The sequence below is a fragment of the Bombina bombina genome, chromosome 5 (assembly GCF_027579735.1).
Source record: "Bombina bombina isolate aBomBom1 chromosome 5, aBomBom1.pri, whole genome shotgun sequence".
Classification (NCBI taxonomy): Eukaryota; Metazoa; Chordata; class Amphibia; order Anura; family Bombinatoridae; genus Bombina; species Bombina bombina.
Window position 1 is genome coordinate 85,683,091 of NC_069503.1, and position 26,774 is coordinate 85,709,864.

At 38.2% G+C, this 26,774-nt stretch overlaps 1 protein-coding gene across 1 annotated transcript in view; it reads left to right on the top strand.

Moving 5' to 3' along the window:
• LOC128659938 (oocyte zinc finger protein XlCOF6-like) overlaps positions 1 to 18,852 on the top strand; it is a 46,580-nt gene extending 27,728 nt beyond the window's left edge. The window contains exons 2-3 of the mRNA XM_053713530.1: positions 14,702 to 14,862; positions 16,971 to 18,852. Coding sequence (XP_053569505.1) covers positions 14,844 to 14,862; positions 16,971 to 18,748 — 1,797 coding nt within the window. The 5' untranslated portion in view covers positions 14,702 to 14,843 and the 3' untranslated portion in view covers positions 18,749 to 18,852. The remainder of the gene's footprint in view (positions 1 to 14,701; positions 14,863 to 16,970) is intronic.
• The last annotated feature ends 7,922 nt before the right edge of the window (positions 18,853 to 26,774 follow it).

Here is a 26,774-nt window from a genome sequence, read left to right on the forward strand (position 1 = left end):
ACAGCACCTTTACTGATGTCCTGGGGCACAGGAATGGGTTAAGAACCAAGTTATGGTTTGAAACGTTGTTTGTATGATGGACCCTGCAAGGAAACAATAAAGGTCTTTTAAAATTTTACTGGAGGCTGGAAAATTATTTTTTTCTCCCATTTTCTGGCCCCCTATCATGTGACATACATCAACCAATCCCAGACTAGTATATGTAGAGCTTGTGCACATGCTCAGTAGCACTTTGTTCCCCAGAAGGTGTATATATAAAATACTGTGCATAATTGGATAATGGAAGTAAAGTGTCTATAAACTGTATGTTCTTTCTGAATCATAAAAGTTTATTTTGACTTGAGTGTCCCTTTAAGATGTATGATTCAGATAGAGCATTTCTTTTTAAGACACTTTACATTAACTTATTTTATCGGATGTGCTTTGTTTTCTTTGTATCCCTTGTTTAAAAAGAATATGCACATATCCTATACCTGTGGGAGCTAGCTGCTTATTGGTGCCTGCACACATTTATCTCTTGTGATTAGATAACTAGATGTGCTCAGCTAGCTCCCAGTAGTGTATTTCTGCTTTTATATATATATCTCATATGAATCTAATAACAGGTTAATATTATACATCTGTTTGCAACTCAGTTCTGTTAAAATAACAATTTACATCAATAAAAACATAATATAATTCTGTATCCTGAGATATTTTAGGGCACAACAGAAAAATCTCTCACATTTAAATAAACAGTTTGTTTCCTCCTTACTTATCCATACGATAATCACACCCTGAGGGGAAGGCAGGGACTCTGTATTTATGCTTAAAGGGACAGTCTACCATAGAATTGTTATTGTTTTAAAAGATAGATAATCCCTTTATTACCCATTCCCCAGTTTTGCATAAACAACACAGTTCTATTAATATACTTTTTACCTCTGATTACCTTGTATCTAGGAACCTTCTTCCAGCCCCCTGATCACATGACTCTGACTGTTTATTATCTATTGTCTTATATTTAGCATTGTTTTGTGCTAAATCTTAAATAACCTCCTGTGCCTGAACACAGTGTTATCTATATGGCCCACGTGTACTTTGTCTCTTTGTGTTGAAAAGAGATTTAAAAAGTATGTGATAAGAGGCAGCCCTCAAAGGCTTAGAAATTAGCATATGAGCCTACCTAGGTTTAGTTTAAACTAAGAATACCCAGAGAAAAAAAGCAAATTTGATGATAAAAGTAAATTGGAAAGTTGATTAAAATTAAAAGTCCTATCTGAATAATGAAAGTTTAATTTATAACTTGACTGTCCCTTTAACAGGAAACACAATAAGTTATAAAAGCAGACTAACACAATTATAAGAACAGCAGACTAAACAGATAAATTGATGGTGTGTTTAAAGAATATATTAGATTCAGTTATCTCGTTGATTATCTGATAATAACAGATATTGAAGTAGATTAACTTATACACAGGATAAGAGTTGAATGATTAAGAGCATATGTGTAAGGAATGTATCCACTAGTCATAGGATTATAACATAAGGGTAATCCCTGTAGTATATTATATAAAAAAATGAGTGTCTACAACTCACTAATACCAGATCACTAAAACCAGGTCAGGAATAAATCAAATTCCACTAATGTGAATGGTACTTAAATATGAATATCAATATATAAGGACCATGATTCAGTTGTTCAGATATTATCTAACACCCTAACATGAACCCCGAGTCTAAACATCCCTAATCTTACACTTATTAACCCCTAATCTTCCGCCCATGACACCGTTGCCACCTACATTATATTATTAACCCCTAATCTGCCGCTCCTGACACAGCCGCCACCTACATTATACTTATGAACCCCTAATCTACTGCCCCCAACATCGCCAACACCTACATTATATTTATTAACCCCTAATCTGCCGCCGCCAACGTCGCCGCCACTATAGTAAATTTATTAACCCCTGAACCTAAGTCTAACCCCCCAACTTAATTATAATTTAAATTAAACAAAATAAATTTAACATAATTAAATAAATTAATCCTATTTAAAACTAAATACTTACCGATAAAATAAACCCTAAGCTAGCTACAATATAACTAATCGTTACATTGTAGCTAGCTTAGGATTTATATTTATTTTACAGGCAACTTTGTATTTATTTTAACTAGGTAGAATAGTTATTAAATAGTTATTAAATATTTATTAAAGCTAAAATTATAAAGCTAAAAATAGTTATTAAATATTTATTAAAGCTAAAATTAGCTAAAATAAGTACAAAATTACCTGTAAATAAACCCTAAACTAAGTTACAATTACTCCTAAAACTACACTATAATTAAACTAATTTCCTAACTTACCTACAGTTAATTAAAATTAAATTAAATAAACTAAATTACAGAAAAAAAATACAAGAATTTTAAATTAATTACACCTAATCTAATCCCCCTAATAAAATAAAGCCCCCCAAAATAATAAAATTCCCTACCCTATACTAAATTACAAATAGCCCTTAAAAGGGTCTTTTGCGGGTTATTGCCCCAAAGTAGTCAGCTCTTTCACCTGTAAAAAAAAAATACAATACCCCCCCAACATTAAAACCCACCATCCACACACCCAACCCTACTCTAAAATCCACCCAATCCCCCCCTTAAAAAAACCTAACACTACCCCCTTGAAGATCACCCTACCTTGAACCGTCTTCACCCAGCCGGACACAAGTGGTCCTCCAGAGGGTCCGAAGTCTTCATCCTATCCGGCCAGAAGAAGACATCCAAACCAGCAGAAGGCTTCATCCAGGTGGCATCTTCTATCTTCATCCTTCCGGAGTGGAGCGGGTCCATCTTCAAGACGTCCGACGTGGAGCATCCTCTTCATCCGACGGCCGTCGACTGAATGACAGGTCCTTTAAATGACGTCCAAGATGGCGTCCCTTGAATTCCGATTGGCTGATAGAATCCTATCAGCCAATCGGAATTAAGGTAGGAAAAATCCTATTGGCTGATGCAATCAGCCAATAGGATTGATCTCACATTCTATTGGCTGATTGGAACAGCCAATAGAATGCGAGCTCAATGCTATTGGCTGATTGCATCAGCCAATAGGATTTTTCCTACCTTAATTCCGATTGGCTGATAGGAAAGTGAGCGGTATACCCTTTCCTGCCTGACTCGTAATACCAGCGGGCGTTAAAAAGCAGCGTTGGGACCCCTCAATGCTGCTTTTTAAGGCTAACGCAAGACTCGTAATCTCGCTGAGATTTTGGTGATGATCCAAATCCAAATATAAAATAATAATTGAAAACAATAACTTTAAGGTATACAAGTACTTTGAGGTATACAAGTATTAACACTATGAAGAAATATAATGATGTTTAATCGATTTTAATATAATAATCCTCCAGCAGGGATATATGTAAAAAGGAAAGGGCTGGTATTTAGGGCTGGTATTAAATATGTGAGTGAAAAATAAAAAAAATAAAAAATGGAAACAATTTAAAAAAGCAAGAAAAATTTGAAAATTTCTTTAAAAATGTGAAAAAAATAAAAAATATAAAATATAAAAAAGTGGGAGTGTATCCAAGTGTCCAAAAAATATATAATATGTCAATAATAGAATATATCAAAATGTCCAAAAATTAAATAAATACAAGTGTTCAAAATATATTCCTGATAGTATATCTATGGATATTTTAGTGTCCAATAAAATGTGATGGAAGAAATTCCTTAGTGGTGCCTGGAAATCCCACTGCTGGTTTAATGGTACTTGTCCATATACAAAATGACCTAAGGGAAAAAAACAAGAAAGAAAACTACAGTGTACAAATTGCTATTTAAAGGTGGAGACTATTGAAGTGACACTCACCAAATAAACGATCCTGGAAGAATTAAAAAGTCTCACAAATCCTGGTGGGGATACTGATCAACGCGTTTCAGCCCTTGGATAGGGCCTTTTTTTCTCTTGCTTTTTTCCATTTTCTATATTTTTGGCTGATCCAATCAGCCAATCAGATTGAGCTCGCATTCTATTGGCTGATCGGAACAGCCAATAGAATGCAAGCTCAATCTGATTGGCTGATTGGATCAGCCAATCGGATTGAACTTGATTCTGATTGGCTGATTCCATCAGCCAATCAGAATATTCCTACCTTAATTCCGATTGGCTGATAGAATCCTATCAGCCAATCGGAATTCGAGGGACGCCATCTTGGATGACGTCATTTAAAGAAACCGTCATTCGTCGTTCAGTCGTCGGCCAGGATGGATGTTCCGCGTCGGAGGTCTTCAGGATGCTGCCACTCCGCTCCGGATGGATGCCGCTTCTGCCCCGCTTGGATGAAGACTTCAGCCGGATCATGGACCTCTTCAGCCCCCCGCTTGGGCTTGGATCAGGACATCAGAGGAGCTCTTCTGGACAGATCGCCGAACCCGGTGAGGTGAAGACAAGGTAGGAAGATCTTCAGGGGCTTAGTGTTAGGTTTATTTAAGGAGGGTTTGGGTTAGATTAGGGGTATGTGGGTGGTGGGTTGTAATGTTGGGGGGCTTGGGTATTGTATGTTTTTTTTTTACAGGCAAAAGAGCTGAACTTCTTGGGACATGCCCCGCAAAGGGCCCTGTTCAGGGCTGGCAAGGTAAAAGAGCTTTGAACTTTAGTAATTTAGAATAGGGTAGGGCATTTTTTTATTTTGGGGGGCTTTGTTATTTTATTAGGGGGCTTAGAGTAGGTGTAATTAGTTTAAAATTGTTGTAATATTTTTCTTATGTTTGTAAATATTTTTTTATTTTTTGTAACTTAGTTCTTTTTTATTTTTTGTACTTTAGCTAGTTTATTTAATTGTATTTATTTGTAGGAATTGTATTTAATTAATTTATTGATAGTGTAGTGTTAGGTTAATTGTAGGTAATTGTAGGTAGTTTATTTAATTAATTTATTGATAGTGTAGTGTTGGGTTTAATTGTAACTTAGGTTAGGATTTATTTTACAGGTAATTTTGTAATTATTTTAACTATTTTAGCTATTAAATAGTTCTTAACTATTTAATAGCTATTGTACCTGGTTAAAATAAATACAAAGTTACCTGTAAAATAAATATAAATCCTAAAATAGCTATAATATAATTATAATTTATATTGTAGCTATATTAGGATTTATTTTACAGGTAAGTATTTAGCTTTAAATAGAAATAATTTATTTAATACGAGTTAATTTATTTCGTTAGATTTAAATTATATTTAATTTAGGGGGGTGTTAGTGTTAGGGTTAGACTTAGCTCAGTCGGCAGATTAGGGGTTAATGTTTGAAGTTAGGTGTCGGCGATGTTGGGGAGGGCAGATTAGGGGTTAATACTATTTATTATAGGGTTAGTGAGGCGGTTTAGGGGTTAATAACTTTATAATAATAGCGGTGCGGTCCGCTCGGCAGATTAGGGGTTAATAAGTGTAGGCAGGTGGAGGCGACATTGTGGGGGGCAGATTAGGGGTTAATAAATATAATATAGGGGTCGGCGATGTTAGGGCAGCAGATTAGGGGTACATAGGGATAATGTAAGTAGCAGCGGTTTACGGAGCGGCAGATTAGGGGTTAATAATAATATGCAGGGGTCAGCGATAGCGGGGGTGGCAGAATAGGGGTTAATAAGTGTAAGGTTAGGGGTGTTTAGACTCGTGGTACATGTTAGAGTGTTAGGTGCAGACGTAGGAAGTGTTTCCGCATAGCAAACAATGGGGCTGCGTTAGGAGCTGAACGCGGCTTTTTTTGCAGGTGTTAGGTTTTTTTTCAGCTCAAACAGCTCCATTGTTTCCTATGGGGGAATCGTGCACGAGCACGTTTTTGAGGATGGCCGCTTGCGTAAGCAACTCTGGTATTGAGAGTTGAAGCTGCGTTAAATATGCTCTACGCTCCTTTTTGGAGCCTAACGCAGCCTTTATGTGGACTCTCAATACCAGAGTTATTTTTATGGTGCGGCCAGAAAAAAGCCGGCGTTAGCTACGCGGGTCGTTACCGACAAAACTCTAAATCTAGCCGTCTGTTTGTTAATAAATTTGTTTTTAATAATATCTGAACAACTGAATCATGGTCCTTATATATTGATATTCATATTTGAGTAACATTCACATTAGTGGAATTTGATTTATTCCTGACCTGGTTTTAGTGATCTGGTATTAGTGAGTTGTAGACTCATTTTTATATAATATACTACAGGGATTACCCTTATGTTATAATCCTATGACTAGTGGATACATTCCTCACACATATGCTCTTAAACATTCAACTCATATCCTGTGTATAAATTAATCTACTTCAATATCTGTTATCAGATAATCAACGAGATAACTGAATCTAATTTATTCTTTAAACACACCATCAATGTATCTGTTTAGTCTGCTGTTCTTATAATTGTGTTAGTCTGCTTTTATAGCATTGTGTTTCCTGTTAAGCATACTTTAGCCATTTTGGCGCTTCTATATTGCGTCTACCTTTGCTACAAAGGTCTCCAAGGGAATAAAACAGATTTGGTAATAGAAGGAAATTGTAGATTTGTTTAAATTTTGAATCGTAAAAGTTTAATTTAGACTTTGCTGTCCCTTTAATGCAGGGGTGCCCAATAGGTAGATCAAGATCTACCAGTAGATCCCGAAGGCACTGCTGGTAGATCACGGTCGATGTGATCAAAATGATGTGGTCACTTTACACGATCTCAACACTGGGGCGTGAGTAGAGTATGGTTGCCAGGGATAACGCTTTATCTACCGCAGTGTGTGAGGGGCAGGTCATTAAACAGTCTGATGGTCGGATATTTAAAGTGCTACAGGATTTGATCTTGAGGGACATCAATTTCAACCAATCAATGTAGATGATTTTTGAATGACAACACAACTGGCCTATCAAAAGCATGGTTGAGTGAGTACTCTTCCTATGGATATAACAATATAGTATCGTTAGGAGGGTAAGCGGAAGCTGCTGTGCTCTGCTAAAGGAACAAATCTGATTGACTTCTGGCAAATGAACGTATTGACCCAGTAAGAAATGGTCTGATTTGTTTGTGTGAGTCTCACTGGGTCATATCAGGCCAAGCCCACGGCACAAAGTAAAGGGGGTCAGTGGCAGTCATTTGAATGCAGTGTTTTGTAACACGGCACAAGGGGTTACTCCTGTTAACCTGAATTAAAGTTAGTGCTACTTTTGTCCTTGGGATTAATCTGTTGTATCTTTATGCTTTTGCACATCCATGTGTTGCTAAATCATGCAACCTTAAAGGGATATGAAACACGTTTTATTTTTTTCTTGATTCAGATCTAGAACCTGCAACTTTCTCATTTACTCCTATTATCAGTTTTTCTTCATTATCTTTATTTGTGCTGCTCATTTGAAAAGTAGATCCACGCACAAAAAAGTGTGGGCACCCCTGCTTTAATGTGTTTCTAATGACTTGTTTTACCGATCTATAAAATAGTATAAAGTGTATGGGAAATTTCACCTTTAGGTTTAGTTTTTATGTGAAATAACTGTTTGCTGTTTGTAATTTATTTTCATTATTAAATTGTACACAGCCTTTTAAATGACCCGAGGCTCTGGCTCCTACTTAGCATATGCAGGAGTTCACATTATATAAAAATATGAGTCTGTTATTGGCTGATAGCTGTCACATGGTACAGGTGCAGAACTACATTTATCAGAAAACGATCTACTTCCCTTTTAAATTAATAGTAAGTTTTATTGCATTGTATTTTTATTATGCACCTGTGGTTTTGTAATTCTATATTTTTTGGTCCTTTTAAATGGACTGAACTTGCCAAAAAACATCTCATTATGTTATTACTCTATGTAAACACAAACACTTCCTTTTCTTTTCTATATCTAATATAGCAATTGAAATGAACATTTTAGTGCCTATCTCTCTCATACCCAATTGCAGTGTGATTTAAGACAACACAGTATTGACCAAGAGAAGTTATAGGATGGGGGGTGGATCACATGACAAGATGTCTGACAGAGAATTAATAGGAAGTACAATACCAATACTGCAGTATACAATTTAACTTATATTTAAACAACTGATATTTTTAACATTTCTTTCAGTAGAAAATATTGTTTCATATAAATGATAGAAAATAAAGATTATAATATATTTGTAACGTTTTGATATGGCCCCAGTTAAAGTGATTTTCTACCATTATGTTGTATAGATCGGGGAAGATTCATATTTAAAGTGATAATAAACACCCAAAATGTTAATGTTTGATAAAATAGATAATCTCTTTTTCTTCTGTTATGTGTGATCAGTCCACGGGTCATCATTACTTCTGGGATATAACTCCTCCCCAACAGGAAATGCAAGAGGATTCACCCAGCAGAGCTGCATATAGCTCCTCCCCTCTACGTCACTCCCAGTCATTCTCTTGCACCCAACGACTAGATAGGATGTGTGAGAGGACTATGGTGATTATACTTAGTTTTTATAACTTCAATCAAAAGTTTGTTATTTTACAATAGCACCGGAGCGTGTTATTGCCTCTCTGGCAGAGTTTGAAGAAGAATCTACCAGAGTTTTTTACTATGATTTTAACCGGAGTAGTTAAGATCATATTGCTGTTTCTCGGCCATCTGAGGGAGGTAAAAGCTTCAGATCAGGGGACAGCGGGCAGATGAATCTGCATTGAGGTATGTAGCAGTTTTTATTTTCTGAATGGAATTGATGAGAAAATCCTGCCATACCGTTATAATAACATGTATGTATACTCTGTAAAAAGTACATTAAACCTTTTAATAGGTATTTATTATGTTAAACGTTTTTGCTGGAATGTAGAATCGTTTGCATTTTCTGAGGTACTGAGTGAATAAATGTTTGGGCATTATTTTTCCACTTGGCAGCTGCTTGTTTTAATGTGACAGTTTCGTTTCTCTCTCACTGCTGTGTGTGAGGGGGAGGGGCCGTTTTTGGCGCTCTTTGCTACGCATCAAAAATTTCCAGTCAGTTACTCTTGTATTTCCTGCATGATCCGGTTCATATCTAACAGAACTCAGGGGTCTTCAAACTTCTTTGAAGGGAGGTAGATTCTCTCAGCAGAGCTGTGAGACTTATATATTGACTGTGATTACAAACGTTGCTCTGTAATTTTTACGTTTCAAATGTAATTATTGTTACTTTACTAATGGGAACAAACCTTTGCTAAAAGTTGTGTTGTTTTCAAGGATTGATGCTATAACAGTTTTTCAGTTCATTATTTCAACTGTCATTTAATCGTTTAGTGCTTCTTTGAGGCACAGTACGTTTTTGTTAAATAGGATTGTAACCAAGTTGCAAGTTTATTTGCTAGTGTGTTAAACATGTCTGATTCAGAGGAAGATACCTGTGTCATTTGTTCCAATGCCAAGGTGGAGCCCAATAGAAATTTATGTACTAACTGTATTGATGCTACTTTAAATAAAAGCCAATCTGTACAAATTGAACAAATTTCACCAAACAGCGAGGGGAGAGTTATGCCGACTAACTCGCCTCACGTGTCAGTACCTGCATCTCCCGCCCGGGAGGTGCGTGATATTGTGACGCCTAGTACATCTGGGCGGCCATTACAGATAACATTACAAGATATGGCTACTGTTATGACTGAAGTTTTGGCTAAATTACCGGAACTAAGGGGCAAGCGTGATCACTCTGGGGTGAGAACAGAGTGCGCTGATAATACTAGAGCCATGTCTGATACTGCGTCACAGCTTGCAGAGCATGAGGACGGAGAGCTTCATTCTGTGGGTGACGGTTCTGATCCAAACAGATTGGATTCAGATATTTCAAATTTTAAATTTAAATTGGAGAACCTCCGTGTATTACTAGGGGAGGTTTTAGCTGCTCTTAATGATTGTAACACTGTTGCAATACCAGAGAAATTGTGTAGGTTGGATAAATACTTTGCGGTACCGGCGAGTACTGACGTTTTTCCTATACCTAAGAGACTAACTGAAATTGTTACTAAGGAGTGGGATAGACCCGGTGTGCCGTTCTCACCCCCTCCAATATTTAGAAAGATGTTTCCAATAGACGCCACCACACGGGACTTATGGCAAACGGTCCCTAAGGTGGAGGGAGCAGTTTCTACCTTAGCTAAGCGTACCACTATCCCGGTGGAGGATAGCTGTGCTTTTTCAGATCCAATGGATAAAAAATTAGAGGGTTACCTTAAGAAAATGTTTGTTCAACAAGGTTTTATATTACAACCCCTTGCATGCATCGCGCCGATTACGGCTGCGGCAGCATTTTGGATGGAGTCTCTGGAAGAGAACCTTAGTTCAGCTACGCTGGACGACATTACGGACAGGCTTAGAGTCCTTAAACTAGCTAATTCATTCATTTCGGAGGCCGTAGTACATTTAACCAAACTTACGGCTAAGAACTCAGGATTCGCCATTCAGGCACGTAGGGCGCTGTGGCTAAAATCCTGGTCAGCTGATGTAACTTCTAAGTCCAAATTACTTAATATACCTTTCAAAGGGCAGACTTTATTTGGGCCCGGTTTGAAAGAAATTATCGCTGACATTACAGGAGGTAAGGGCCACGCCCTGCCTCAAGACAAAGCCAAAGCTAGGGCTAGACAGTCTAATTTTCGTTCCTTTCGGAATTTCAAAGCAGGAGCAGCACCAACCTCCACTGCTCCAAAACAGGAAGGAGCCGTTGCTCGTTACAGACAAGGCTGGAAACCTAACCAGTCCTGGAACAAGGGCAAGCAGGCCAGGAAACCTGCTGCTGCCCCTAAGACAACATGAATCGAGGGCCCCCGATCCGGGACCGGATCTAGTGGGGGGCAGACTCTCTCTCTTCGCCCAGGCTTGGGCAAGAGACGTTCAGGATCCCTGGGCGTTAGAGATCATATCTCAAGGATACCTTCTAGACTTCAAATTCTCTCCCCCAAGAGGGAGATTTCATCTGTCGAGGTTGTCAACAAACCAGATAAAGAAAGAAGCGTTTCTACGCTGTGTACAAGATCTGTTATTAATGGGAGTGATCCATCCGGTTCCGCGGTCGGAACAAGGACAAGGGTTTTACTCAAACCTGTTTGTGGTTCCCAAAAAAGAGGGAACTTTCAGGCCAATCTTGGATTTAAAGATCCTAAACAAATTCCTAAGAGTTCCATCGTTCAAAATGGAAACTATTCGGACAATCTTACCCATGATCCAAAAGGGTCAGTACATGACTACAGTGGATTTAAAGGATGCTTACCTTCACATACCGATTCACAAAGATCATTACCGGTATCTAAGGTTTGCCTTCTTAGACAGGCATTACCAGTTTGTAGCTCTTCCATTCGGATTGGCTACGGCTCCAAGAATCTTCACAAAGGTTCTGGGTGCCCTTCTGGCGGCACTAAGACCGCGAGGAATTTCGGTAGCTCCGTACCTAGACGACATTCTGATACAAGCTTCAAGCTTTCAAACTGCCAAATCTCATACAGAGTTAGTCCTGGCATTTCTAAGGTCGCATGGATGGAAAGTGAACGAAAAGAAGAGTTCTCTCTTTCCTCTCACAAGAGTCCCATTCTTGGGGACTCTGATAGATTCTGTAGAAATGAAGATTTATCTGACAGAAGACAGATTAACAAAGCTTCTAAATGCATGCCGTGTCCTTCATTCCATTCAACTCCCGTCAGTAGCTCAATGCATGGAGGTGATCGGCTTAATGGTAGCAGCAATGGACATAGTACCCTTTACACGTCTACATCTCAGACCGCTGCAATTGTGCATGCTGAGTCAGTGGAATGGGGATTACTCAGACTTGTCCCCTACTCTGAATCTGGATCAAGAGACCAGAAACTCTCTTCTATGGTGGCTTTCTCGGCCACATCTGTCCAGGGGGATGCCATTCAGCAGGCCGGACTGGACAATTGTAACAACAGACGCCAGCCTACTAGGTTGGGGCGCTGTCTGGAATTCTCTGAAGGCTCAGGGACAATGGAATCAGGAGGAAAGTCTCCTACCAATAAACATTCTGGAATTGAGAGCAGTTCTCAATGCCCTTCTGGCTTGGCCCCAGTTAAGAACTCGGGGGTTCATCAGGTTTCAGTCGGACAACATCACGACTGTAGCTTACATCAACCATCAAGGAGGGACAAGAAGCTCCCTAGCAATGATGGAAGTATCAAAGATAATTCGCTGGGCAGAGTCTCACTCTTGCCACCTGTCAGCAATCCACATCCCGGGAGTGGAGAACTGGGAGGCGGATTTCTTGAGTCGCCAGACTTTTCATCCGGGGGAGTGGGAACTTCATCCGGAGGTCTTTGCCCAAATACTTCGACGTTGGGGCAAACCAGAGATAGATCTCATGGCGTCTCGCCAGAATGCCAAACTTCCTCGCTACGGGTCCAGATCCAGGGATCCGGGAGCGGTTCTGATAGATGCTTTGACAGCACCTTGGAACTTCGGGATGGCTTATGTGTTTCCACCCTTTCCGCTGCTTCCTCGATTGATTGCCAAAATCAAACAGGAGAGAGCATCAGTGATTCTAATAGCGCCTGCGTGGCCACGCAGGACTTGGTATGCAGATCTAGTGGACATGTCATCCTGTCCGCCTTGGTCTCTACCTCTAAGACAGGACCTGCTGATACAGGGTCCATTCAAACATCAAAATCTAACTTCTCTGAAGCTGACTGCTTGGAAATTGAACGCTTGATTTTATCAAAACGTGGTTTTTCTGAGTCGGTTATTGATACCCTGATACAGGCTAGGAAGCCTGTTACCAGAAGAATTTACCATAAGATATGGTGTAAATACCTATACTGGTGCGAATCCAAAGGTTACTCCTGGAGTAAGGTTAGGATTCCTAGGATATTGTCCTTTCTACAAGAAGGTTTAGAAAAGGGTTTATCGGCTAGTTCATTAAAGGGACAGATCTCAGCTCTGTCCATCTTGTTGCACAGGCGTCTATCAGAAAATCCAGACGTCCAGGCCTTTTGTCAGGCTTTAGCTAGAATCAAGCCTGTGTTTAAAACTGTTGCTCCGCCATGGAGTTTAAATCTTGTTCTTAACGTTCTACAAGGAGTTCCGTTTGAACCCCTTCATTCCATTGATATAAAGTTGTTATCTTGGAAAGTGTTATTTTTAATGGCTATTTCTTCGGCTCGGAGAGTCTCTGAGTTATCAGCTTTACATTGTGATTCTCCTTATTTGATTTTTCATTCAGATAAGGTAGTTCTGCGTACTAAACCTGGGTTCTTACCTAAGGTAGTCACTAACAGGAACATCAATCAAGAGATCGTGGTTCCTTCTCTGTGCCCGAATCCTTCTTCAAAGAAGGAACGTCTTCTACACAATCTAGATGTAGTTCGTGCCCTCAAGTTCTACTTGCAGGCAACTAAGGATTTTCGACAAACGTCTTCCCTGTTTGTCGTGTACTCTGGTCAGAGAAGAGGTCATAAGGCTTCGGCTACCTCTCTCTCCTTCTGGCTTCGTAGCATAATTCGTTTAGCCTATGAGACTGCTGGACAGCAGCCTCCTGAAAGAATTACAGCTCATTCTACTAGAGCTGTGGCTTCCACTTGGGCCTTTAAGAATGAGGCCTCTGTTGAACAGATTTGCAAGGCTGCAACTTGGTCTTCGCTTCATACTTTTTCCAAATTTTACAAATTTGACACTTTTGCTTCTTCGGAGGCTATTTTTGGGAGAAAGGTTCTTCAGGCAGTGGTTCCTTCTGTATAATGAGCCTGCCTATCCCTCCCGTCATCCGTGTACTTTTGCTTTGGTATTGGTATCCCAGAAGTAATGATGACCCGTGGACTGATCACACATAACAGAAGAAAACATAATTTATGCTTACCTGATAAATTCCTTTCTTCTGTTGTGTGATCAGTCCACGGCCCGCCCTGTTTTTTAAGGCAGGTAGATATTTTTTAAATTATACTCCAGTCACCACTTCACCCTTGGTTTCTCCTTTTTCGTTGATTCTTGGTCGAATGACTGGGAGTGACGTAGAGGGGAGGAGCTATATGCAGCTCTGCTGGGTGAATCCTCTTGCATTTCCTGTTGGGGAGGAGTTATATCCCAGAAGTAATGATGACCCGTGGACTGATCACACAACAGAAGAAAGGAATTTATCAGGTAAGCATAAATTATGTTATTTACTATTCCCTAGTTTTGCATAACCAACACTGTTAAAGAAATATACTTTTTACCTCTGTAATTACCTTGAATCTAAGTTTCTGCAGACTTCCTCCTTATCTCAGATCTTTTGACAGACTTGCATTTCAGGCAATTTGTGCTGACTCTTAAATAACTCCATGTGCACAATGTTATTTATATGAAGCACATGAACTAACACCATCTAGCTGTGAAAAAATGTCAAATGCATTTAGATGAGAGGCAGCCTTCTAGGGCTTAGAAATTAGCATAGGAGCCTCCTAGGTTTAGCTTTCAACTAAAAATACCAAGAGAACAAAGCAAATTTGATGATAAAAGTAAATTAGAAAGTTGTTTAAAATGACATGCCCTATCTGAATCATGAACGATTAATTTGGACTTTAATGTCCCTTTAAGGGGCAATTATAACACACACAATGTTAACTGTACTAAATGCTTGTGTGGTGAATCAATATCACATATGTAATAACCTAATCAGCTGATCTGTATCACATGGATTGTTATGTGTGCATTTAATTATACCATAGTTATAGTTAATCAGAACCATTATTTATTATTATCTGTCTTAACCATTTAATATACTTTTTACAGAAACGGACAGAGCACTGAGAGACATTAGCGCTGCGTAATCTGTTGGCGCTCTACAAATAACCCATAATAATAATATCAGGTATTGATGTAACTGGAGTGAATAAGGGAACCTTCTTTCTGAGCACAGACGCCTGTTATCAGCATGAACTCATATGTGTTAGGTGAGTAAAATAGATATTATGCTGACTTTATTTACTAGGAAAATAGAATAAATCATTCATTAAACAAATATAAAGTATAATATGTATATCTGCATCTTTAAGAACATTTGTGTCAGTGACAGTTATAAATAGGGATGCACCGAAATTTCGGCCACCGAAATTTTCGGACGAAAATGGGCCTATACCATTTCGGCCGAAAGAGGGGAAAACCGGCCGAAAATTGCATCCTCTATGTAAAATTAAATGAACCCCTATGCCCCACGAAATCATCCCCTGGCAGACAGATTTTTATTCCCCAAAGTGTCCTCCCCCATGCCTCACCGACCGCTATAAGCAGTTACAAGCTTATCCTAATTTTAGCCCCATGTGGCTGGGTTATTTCCAGGCCATATTCAAATGAACTTCATGCCCCAGAATGCCTCGCGGTTAGAGGGGGTGCGGCACTGTGGTCTGGGCTGTTCACTCACTGTCTTGAAGCAGAGCGGCAGAGTGAGAGAGAGAATTTGCTGTGTCAGGTGACTTTTTTATGACACTTGCCTGTAGAGCCATATAGTTACTTGGAACGGATCCTCCGGTCAGTGAGTGTGTGAAAGGCTAATACATATATTTACCCTTATCTGGCTCCCTGTCTAACTGTGACTTTATTTGAAAAAGCAGCTCATTGAGTCCTGCAGGATGAGCTGCTTTTTCAAATAAAGTCATGATTAGACAGGGAGCCAGATAAGGGTAAATATATGTATAAGCCTTTCACACATTCACTGACCGGAGGATCTGTTACAAGTAACTATATGGCTCTGCAGGCAAGTGTCATAAATTTCACCTGACACGGCAAGATTAGGAGACTACTGTGTAAACAGAGCGGGCTGCAGTGTGGTGTCATTACAAGCAGCTGTCACCTCCTCCTCCTGAGTACTGCACAACGAGCTGTTTGCCAGATAAGAGTGAATATAAACATGTAGGAGCCGTTTGCACACTGACAGAACTGTAATTGTTTCGGCTACAATCCACAAGCAGTACACTTGTAATACCATCTCCTGTATTTCTCTGTGTGCCTCAGTACCATGTCTTAATGCTTAACCCCATGCTGCCTGCTGTGTGTACCTGCAGATAAGTAATAATTTAGGATTGTGTCAAATATTCAAAAGTATGTATGTATGTATGTATGTATGTATATGTATATGTGTGTGTATATATATATATATATATATATATATATATATATATATATATATATATATATATATATATATATAATAAAAAGTCTTATATTAATAATAAAATTATAGAAAAAAAAACTTTTAAAATAATTTGGTGGAAAAAGTCATTTTCGGTTTCGGTTTTCGGCCAAGGGCATCCTGCAGTTTCGGTTTCGGTCTAGAATTTTAATTTCGGTGCATCCCTAGTTATAAAGAAGGAGCAACTCCCACTGGGATGAGGATCAGGATAAAAAATACTACTCCCCCTCTGTCCTTTTAGACAGATCATGTTTAACAACTGCCTAACCTCCCCCCAGATTTCTGTACCCAGAACACCTGCAACTCCCTCTTTCCCTGCCCTGACCTCACTCATGGAACACCCATAACTACACTTAAATGACTACCTTTTTGCTGACCCCAGAACTGCCCCTGACGTGTGCTTAATTTTGTAGTAAATATTATTAAACTAATAACATTTTTGTCTGTTTATATAAATTAAACAACCACAGCTGAAAGCTTAAACGTATTGTAAAATCACTGCTTCTTACCCTCTCAAAACATCTCAAACTGATTAATAGTCTGTGAGGATTAAGGCATCATGTTGTCACCCAACTTATTAAGCATGAGTCGGGCAGGACTGTATGTGAGCTTGCTTGTACAATGTTAAATGAGGATGGTGGATGCCACCTCTCTTGCCCGGAATACAGATGTACTTGTTCCCTGGCTGAGAACATTATGCAACATTCTTTGTTGTCATTTTTTAATTTGTGATTTATAGGTAAATAAATGTAAAATTAAAAAAAGGAAGATATTTTGTTGCGTATAAAATAATATGATTTTTTTAATTTAAATGGATTATATTATAAAGAATAAATATTGTTATTTATCTTTATTTAATTTCTTTTTATGTAGACAAACACATGGATAGTTCATATCCATCCTTCATTACAGGAAGCATCAGAATGATATCACAGACACAGACATTTTTAGACACCAATGACTATTCACAAACATTGGGTAAATCACAGCAGATATTTAAAGAAGATGGTGAATTGGAAGGAGCTGGGCAGCAATCATTATGTACAGAGAGTAATTTAGTAATCAAACAAGAGGAAAACATTTATGCCTTATCTAGTGAAATGATTATCCCTGAGGATAAGCCACAAACATTTACTGAGTTTTCACAAATTTTTAAAGAAGAGAAAAGTCTACAGTCTAGCCAAATGATTCATACAAAGGAGAAACATTTCAAATGTACAGAATGTGAGAAAAGCTTTAGATATAAGTCTCATCTCCTAGAACACCACAGAATTCACACAGGTGAGAAGCCTCACACATGTACTGAGTGTGTCAAATGTTTTATACAAATGACAAAACGTATAGCTCATGAAAGGACCCACACAGGAGAGAAACCATTTAACTGTACAGAGTGTGGAAAAAGTTTTACACAAATGTATAATCTGAAAACTCATAAAAAGAATTACACTGGTGAAAAGCTTTTCACATGTACAGAGTGGGGAAAAAGTTTTACAGAAAAGAGTTGTCTGAAATATCATCATGAAAGGAGTCACACAGGGGAAAAGCCATTCACATGTACAGAGTGTGGAGAAAGTTTTACACGAAAGGATAATCTGAAAACTCATGAAAGAATTCACACAGGGGAAAAGCCTTTCACATGTACAGAGTGTGGAGAAAGTTTTACACGAAAGGATAATCTGAAACTTCATGAAAGGATTCACACAGGAGAAAAGCCTTTCACATGTACAGAGTGTGGAAAAAGTTTTACACGAATGGATAATCTGAAACTTCATGAAAGGATTCACACAGGGGAAAAGCCTTTCACATGTACAGAGTGTGGAAAAAGTTTTAAACATAAGAGTCATCTGAAAAATCATGAAAGTATTCACACAGGGGAAAAGCCTTTCACATGTACAGAGTGTGGAAATAGTTTTACACGAATGGATAATCTGAAACTTCATGAAAGGATTCACACAGGGGAAAAGCCTTTCACATGTACAGAGTGTGGAAAAAGTTTTATACATAAGAGTCATCTGAAAAATCATGACAGGAGTCACACGGGGGAAAAGCCTTTCACATGTACAGAGTGTGGGAAAAGTTTTACACAAATGGATAATCTGAAACTTCATGAAAGGATTCACACAGGGGAAAGGCCTTTCACATGTACAGAGTGTGGAAAAAGTTTTATACGTAAGAGTCATCTGGAAAATCATGAAAGGATTCACACGGGAGAAAAGCTTTTCACATGTACAGAGTGTGGAAAAAGTTTTACAGAAAAAAGTAATCTGAGAAAACATGAAAGGAGTCACACAGGGGAAAAGCCTTTTATATGTACAGAGTGTGGAAAACGTTTTATACAAAAGAGTGATCTGAAAAAGCATGAAAGGAGTCACACAGGAGAAAAGCCTTTCACTTGTAACGAGTGTGGAAAAAGTTTTACACAAATAAGTAGTCTGAAAAATCATGAAATGAATCACACAGGGGAAAATCCTTTTATATGTTCAGAGTGTGGAAAAAGTTTTATACATAATAGTGATCTGAAATCTCATGAAAGGATTCACACAGGAGAAAAGCCGTTCACATGTACAGTGTGTGAAAAAAGTTTTGCACATAAGGGTAATCTGAGAAAACATGAAATGATTCACAAGGGAAGAAACCTTTCATATGTTTAGAAAGTGGAAAAACATAATTTATGTACGAACTTGCCTGATAAATTCATTTCTTTAATATTGGCAAGAGTCCATGAGCTATTGACATATGGCATATACAATCCTACCAGGAGGGGCAAAGTTTCCCAAAACTCAAAATGCCTATAAATACACCCCTCACCACGTCCACAATTAAGTTTAATGAATAGCCAAGTAGTGGGGTGATAAAGAAAGGAGTAAAAAGCATCAACAAAGGAATTTCGACATAATTGTGCTTTATACAAAAAATCATAACCACCATAAAAAGGGTGGGTCTCATGGACTCTTGCCAAAATGAAATAAATTAATTTATCATAAATTATGGGGTTTTTTTCATGTAATTGGCAAGAGTCCATGAGCTAGTGATGTATGGGATAGTAATAACCAAGATGTGGAACTCCACAGAAGAGTCACTAGAGAGGGAGGGATAAAATAAAAACAGCCATTTTCTGCTGAAAAAAATTAATCCACAGCCCAAATTATAAGTTTATTTTCATAATGAAAAGATAACATAAGCAGAGGAATCAAATTGAAACGGCTGCCTGAAAAACTTTTCTACCAAAAACTGCTTCCAAAGAAGCAAATACATCAAAACGGTTGAATTTAGTAAATATATGCAAAGAAGACCAGGTTGCTGCTTTGCAAATCTGATCAACTAAAGCTTCATTCTTAAAAGCCCACAAAGTGGAGACTAATCTAGTAGAATGAGCTGTAATTCTCTGAGGCGGGGCCTGACCCGACTCCAAATAACCCTGATGAATCGAAAGCTTTAACCAAGATGCCAAGGAAATGACAGAAGCTTTCTGACCTTTCTTAGAACCAGAAATGATAACCAATAGACTAGAAGTCTTCCTGAAATCTTTAGTAGCTTCAACATAATATTTCAAAGCTCTTACCACATCCAAAGAATGTAAGGATCTCTCCAAAGAATTCTTAGGATTAGGAGACAAAGAAGGGACAACCATTTCTCTATTAATGTTGTTAGAATTCACAACCTTAGGTAGAAATTTAGATGAAGTCCGCAAAACTGCCTTATCCTGATGGAAAATCAGAAAAGGAGATTCACAAGAAAGAGCAGATAATTTGGAAACTCTTCTAGCAGAAGAGATGGCCAAAAGGAACAACACTTTCCAAGAAAGTAGTTTAATATCCAAAGAATGCATAGGCTCAAACGGAGGAGCCTGTAAAGCCTTCAAAACCAAATTAAGACTCCAAGGAGGAGAGATTGATTTAATGACAGGCTTGATACAGACCAAAGCCTGTACAAAACAGTGAATATCAGGAAGCTTAGCAATCTTTCTGTGAAATAAAACAGAGCAGAAATGTGTCCCTTCAAGGAACTTGCAGAAAAAAAACCTTATCCAAACCATCCTGAAGAAACTGTAAAATTCTAGGAATTCTCAAAGAATGCCAAGAGAATTTATGAGAAGAACACCATGAAATATAAGTCTTCCAAACCCAATAATAAATCTTCCTAGAAACAGATTTAGGAGCCTGTAACATAGTATCAATCACTGAGTCAGAGAAACCTCTATGGCCTGTAACATAGTATCAATCACTGAGTCAGAGAAACCTCTATGACTAAGCACTAGGTGTTCAATTTCCATACCTTCAAATGTAATGATTTGAGATCCTGATGGAAAAACGGACCTTGAAACAGAAGGTCTGGCCTTAAAGGGACACTGTACCCAAAAATTTTCTTTCGTGATTCAGATTGAGCATGACATTTTAAGCAACTTTCTAATTTACTCCTATTATCAAATATTCTTCATTCTATTGGTATCTTTATTTGAAATGCAAGAATGTAAGTTTATATGCCGGCCCATTTTTGATGAACAACCTGAGTTGTCCTTGCTGATTGGTGGATAAATTCATCCACCAATAAAAAAGTGCTGTCCAGAGTACTGAAACCTAAAAAAAGCTTAGATGCCTTCTTTTTCAAATAATGATTGCAAGAGAATGAAGAAAAATTGATAATAGGAGTAAAATAGAAAGTTGCTTAAAATTGCATGCTCTTTCTGAATTACAAAAAAAAAAAATTTGGGTTCAGTGTCCCTTTAATGGAATTGGCCAAGGTTGGCAACTGGACATCTGAACAAAATCCGCTTACCAAAACCTGTGAGGCCATGCTGGAGCTACCATCAACACAAACGATTGTTCCATGATGATCTTGGAAATCACTCTTGGAAGAAGAACCAGAGGCGGGAAGATATAAGCAGATTGGTAACACCAAGGAACTGCTAACGCATCCATCGCTTCCGCCTGAGGATCCCTGGACCTGGACAGGTACCTGGGTAGTTTCTTGTGTAGATGGGAAGCCATCAGATCTATTTCTGGAAGACGCCACATCTGAACAACCTGAAAAAACACATCTGGATGGAGCGACCACTCCCTCGGATGTAAAGTCTGACGGCTGAGTTAATTAGCTTCTCAATTGTCTATACCTGGGATATGAACCCCAGAAATTAGACAGGAGCTGAATTCCGCCCAAGCAAGTATCCAAGATACTTCTTTCATAGCTTGAGGACTGTGAGTCCCATCCTGATGATTGACATATGCCACAGTTGTGATATTGTCTGTCTGAAAACAAATGAACGGTTCTCTCTTCAACAGAGGCCAAACCTGAAGAGCCCTGAAAATAGCACAGAGTTCTAAATTTTTTTTTTATAAATCTTTTTATTGAGAGCCTGTCAGCGGCAGGATAAGCTGGGTTCTCTCAGTTTTAGGGACTATTTACATTTATCAGTCTCACAGACCTGTGGAGTTCTTTGGTGGGAGGCTCACCTCCGATGCCGTGAGGGTGAGTAGTGCTGAAGGGTCACCCAGACGAACTGTGGTCCGTTAATCCGCCCCTCAATTTGTAATCCTTTGCAAAGGTTTTGCTCCGGAGCGGATCCCCAACCCTCCGGAGCAAAAATGGACAGCTTCTATTCAACTAGGTAGGACCGGGTCTGGGCCAGGATGTAGGTGAGGATTCAATGCTCAAGTTATTCACCTTCTGTGATGTAAGGGCTATTGTCCACAAAGTATGAGGGGACAAGATTGCTCCCAGATGGCCACAGAAATAGGGTAACAATGGCACTTTCAGAGCCCAAAAACAGGGAGCTCTCTCTCTACACGACTGCTTCCCTTGTCGGTTAGCTTCGCCACCCAGAGTTCTAAAATTTTGAATGGTAACCTCGCCTCTTGAGATTTTCAATCCTCTTGTGCTGTCAGAGATCCACAGACAGCTCCCCAACCTGAAAGACTTGCATCTGCTGTGATCACAGTCCAGGTTGGACGAACAAAAGAGGCCCCATGGACTATACGAGTCAGAGAGAGTCAAACTTTGGGATTTAAGGATATTAATTGTGATATCTTTGTATAATCCCTGCACCATTGGTTCAGTATACAAAGCTGGAGAGTTCTCATCTGAAAACGAGAAAAAGGGATTGCATCCGATGCTGCAGTCAGGAGACCTAAAACTTCCATGCACATAGCTACTGAAAGGAATGATTGAGACTGAAGGTTCCGACAAGCTGAATCCAATTTTAATCGTCTCTTGTCTGTTAAAGACAGAGTCATAGACACTGAATCTATCTGGAAACCTAAAAAGGTGACCCTTTTCTGAGGAATCAAGGAACTTTTTGGTAAATTGATCCTTCAACCATGTCTTTGAAGAAACAACAATAGTTGATTTGTTTGAGATTCTGCAGAATGTAAAGACTGAGCCAGTACCAAGATATCATCCAAATAAGGAAACACCGCAATACCCCGTTCTCTGATTACAGAGAGAAGGGCACCGAGAACCTTTGAAAAGATTCTTGGAGCTGTCGCTAGGCCAAATGGAAGAGCGACAAATTGGTAATGCTTGTCTAGAAAAGAGAATCTCAGAAACTGATAATGATCTGGATGAATTGGAATATAAAGATATGTATCCTGTAAGTTTATTGTGGACATATAATGCTCTTGCTGAACAAAAGGCATAATAGTCCTTATAGTCATCATTTTGAAATTTGGCACACTTACATAACGATTCAAAATTGTCAGATCCAGAACAGGCCTGAATTAATTTTCTTTCTTTGGAACAATGAATAGATTTGAATAAAACCCCAGACCCTGTTCCTTAAACGGAACTGGTATGATTACCCCTGAAAGCTCCAGGTCTGAAACACACTTTAGAAAAGCCTGAGCCTTTACTGGATTTGCTGGGATGCCTGAGAGAAAAAATCATCTCACAGGAGGTCTTACTCTGAATCCTATTCGGTACCCTTGAGAGATAACACTCTGAATCCATTGATTTTGGACAGAATCTGCCCAAATATTTTGGAAGAATCTTAATCTGCCCCCTACCAGCTGAGCTGGAATGAGGGCCGCACCTTCATGCAGACTTGGGGGCTGGCTTTGGTTTCTTAAACGGTCTGGACTTATTCCAACTTGAAGAAGGTTTCCAATTGGAACCAGATTCTTTTGGGGAAGGATTAGGTTTCTGTTCCTTATTTTGTCGAATGGAACGAAAACGGTTAGAAGCTTTAGATTTACCCTTCGGTCGTTTATCCTGAGGCAAAAAATCTTTCCCCCCCCCCCCCCCCGTGACAGTTGAAATAATCGAATACAACTGAGAACCAAATAACCTATTACCTTGGAAAGAAATAGATAGTAATCTAGACTTAGATACCATGTCAGCATTCCAATATTTAAGCCACAAAGCTCTTCTAGCTAAAATAGCTAAAGACATAAATTTAACATCAATTTTGATGATATCAAAAATGGCATCACAGATAAAATGATTAGCATGTTGAAGCAAGCGAACAATGCTAGACAAATCCAGGATCCATTTCCTGTTGCGCTAGACTTTCCAACCAAAAAGTTGATGCAGCCGCAACATCAGCCATAGAAATGGCAGGCCTGAGAAGATAGCCAGAATATAAATAAGCTTTCCTTAGATAAGATTCAAGTTTCCTATCTAAAAGGGTCTTTAAAAGAAGTACTATCTTCCTTAGGAATAGGAATAATAGTACGTTTAGCAAGAGTAGAAATAGCCCCATCAACTTTGGGGATCTTTTCCCAAAACTCCAATCTAACTACTGGCAAAGGATACAATTTTTTAAACCTTGAAGAAGGAATAATAGAAGTACCAGGCCTATTCCATTCCTTAGAAATCATATAAGAAATAGCATCAGGGACTGGAAAAACCTCTGGAGTAACCACAGGAGGTTTATAAACAGAATTTAAATGTTTACTAGTTTTAATATCAAGAGGACTAGTTTCTTCAATATCCAATGTAATCAACACCTCTTTTAACAAGGAACGAATATACTCCATTTTAAATAAATAAGTAGATTTGTCAGTGTCAGTATCTGAGGAAGGATCTTCTGAATCATATAGATCCTCATCAGAGGAGGATAATTCAATATGTTGTCGGTCATTTGAAATTTCAGCAACTTTATGAGAAGTTTAAGAAGATCTTTTACATTTATTAGAAGGCGGAATGGCAGACAAAGCCTTCTGAATCGCATCTGCAATAAAATCTTTTATATTCACAGGTATATCATGTACATTAGATGTTGAAGGAACAACAGGCATTGTACTATTACTGATGGACCCATTCTCTGCATGTAAAAGCTTATCATGACAACTATTACATACCACAGCTGGAGATATAATTTCCACAAATTTACAACAAATGCACTTAGCTTTGGTAGAACTGTTATCAGGCAGCAGGGTTCCAACTGTGATTTCTGAGACAGGATCAGTTTGAGACATCTTGCAAATGTAAGAGAAAAAACAACATATAAAGCAAAATTATAAATTTCCTTTATATGGCAGTTTCAGGAATGGGAAAAAAATGCAAACAGCATAGCCCTCTAACAGAAAAAGGCAAGAGGCATATAGGAATAGGGTTTTTAAATAATGAAATTATTTGGCGCCAAGTATGACGCACAGCGCAACTGAAATTTTTTTGGCGCTAACAACATCCGGAAATGACACACTTGCGTCATTGAACATGCAACCTTGTGCAAGGAACTCGGCATCAACTAAGACGCCTGGAAATTACAAATTTGCACATCTGACGTACATTCGCGCCAAAATAATTGTTGCGCCAAGAATGACGCAATAAACTTTGGCATTTTGCATCCTCACAAGTCTAATTTTGCCCATGAAATTTTAATGAAAAAAAGCAGTCAATTTGAAAAAAGACTAAACCCCAGGTAAGAAAAATATTTTTCTAAATATGTTTTTTCCCCAAATATGAAACTGATAGTCTGCAATAGGAAATATACATAAAGCTGACTCATGGCAAATATAAGTACAATACATATATTTAGAACTTTATATTAATGCATAAAGGGCCAAACCATAGCTGAGAGTGTCTTAAGTAATGAAAACATACTTACCGAAAGACACCCATCCACATATAGCAGATAGCCAAACCAGTACTGAAACGGTTATCAGTAGAGGTAATGGAATATGAGAGTATATCGTCGATCTGAATAAGGGAGGTAGGAGATGAATCTCTACGACCAATAATAGAGAACCTATGAAAAAGATTTCCCGCAAGGAAAACCATTGCATTCAATAGGTGATACTCCCTTCACATCCCTCTGAAATTCACTGTACTCTGAGAGGAATTGGGCTTCAAAATGCTGAGAAGCGCATATCAACGTAGAAATCTTAGCACAAACTTACTTCACCACCTCCATAGGAGGCAAAGTTTGTAAAACTGAATTGTGGGTGTGGTGAGGGGTGTATTTATAGGCATTTTGAGATTTGGGAAACTTTGCCCCTCCTGGTAGGATTGTATATCCCATATGTCACTAGCTCATGGACTCTTGCCAATAACATGAAAGAAAAGGTTTTTATTAAAATCAGGTATCACAAAACACCAAATATTTACACACAAATATTCTTTATATACACAGTGTACAAACCTTTTTACAATTATCGTAAAGTAGACAAACTCTCTAAATGGAAGCATCAAAATGGATGATATTGTAAATAATACTTTCTAAATCCCAGTTATAAAAGCCCCAGCTTGGAAGTGCTCTCCTGCTGTCCTTTGTGCTCTATATATGTGCACATCAGTTTCTTTCATATCAATGTGATAGAATCCAAACACCACACAGGAATATACAAATCTGTCTTCATACTGACCAGTTTACACAACCATTCACCACCAAAGCACCCCAGTGTTGTTTATTAATATGCCAGTGTTAGGAGTTGTACGTTTTTATTTACATAGGGGAGAAAATAATTTACATTTACAGAATAAAAAGAGTCTTTATATGAATAGAGTGTTAGAGAATTATATAAACAAGAACATCAGTCTCAAATGATTGACATCTTGGAGATATATTTAATGTGCACATCATGTGGATAAACCTTTTCTTTTAGCAATAGATGCTTAGCATTGTACATGTTATATACCAGAGGAATTACTAAGGGGAAACTTATTTTATTTAATGAGACACAATATCAGTAACCGCTACATACGTGATCATAATCAGTTTAATTTAAATGGCTACTATAACCTACATGTATACTGGGTATGTAATTTGTGTGTCATGTTCTGTAACTTGATATTATGTCTGTTAGATGTTTTCATGTTAGAAGCCACAAGAACTGATAATAGCACATACTGTATATATAAAGGGACATTATTTGTCTGATAAATCCCTTTGTATCAAGAGCACAAGTGTTAGGTATATTTATACCATTGTGTGCATATTTCATGTAATGCTCCTTTTTACTATATAATGATATATAATGGGTTTTTCTGCAAATAAAGTGATTGTAATCCAGACCAGTATTTTGTGTTTTTTGTATAATTAAAAACACAGTATCACAGAATAATTAGGAAAGCATCATCAAAGACAGAAGCCAAATCTGACAGTGAAAGTTAAACGCTGATAATTCAGATAGATTTAAATTTAAACTATTAACCCCTAAACCTAACGCACCCCTAACTTTATATTAAAATTACAATTGCCCTATCTTAAATTAAATTAAAACTTACCTGTCAAATTTAAAA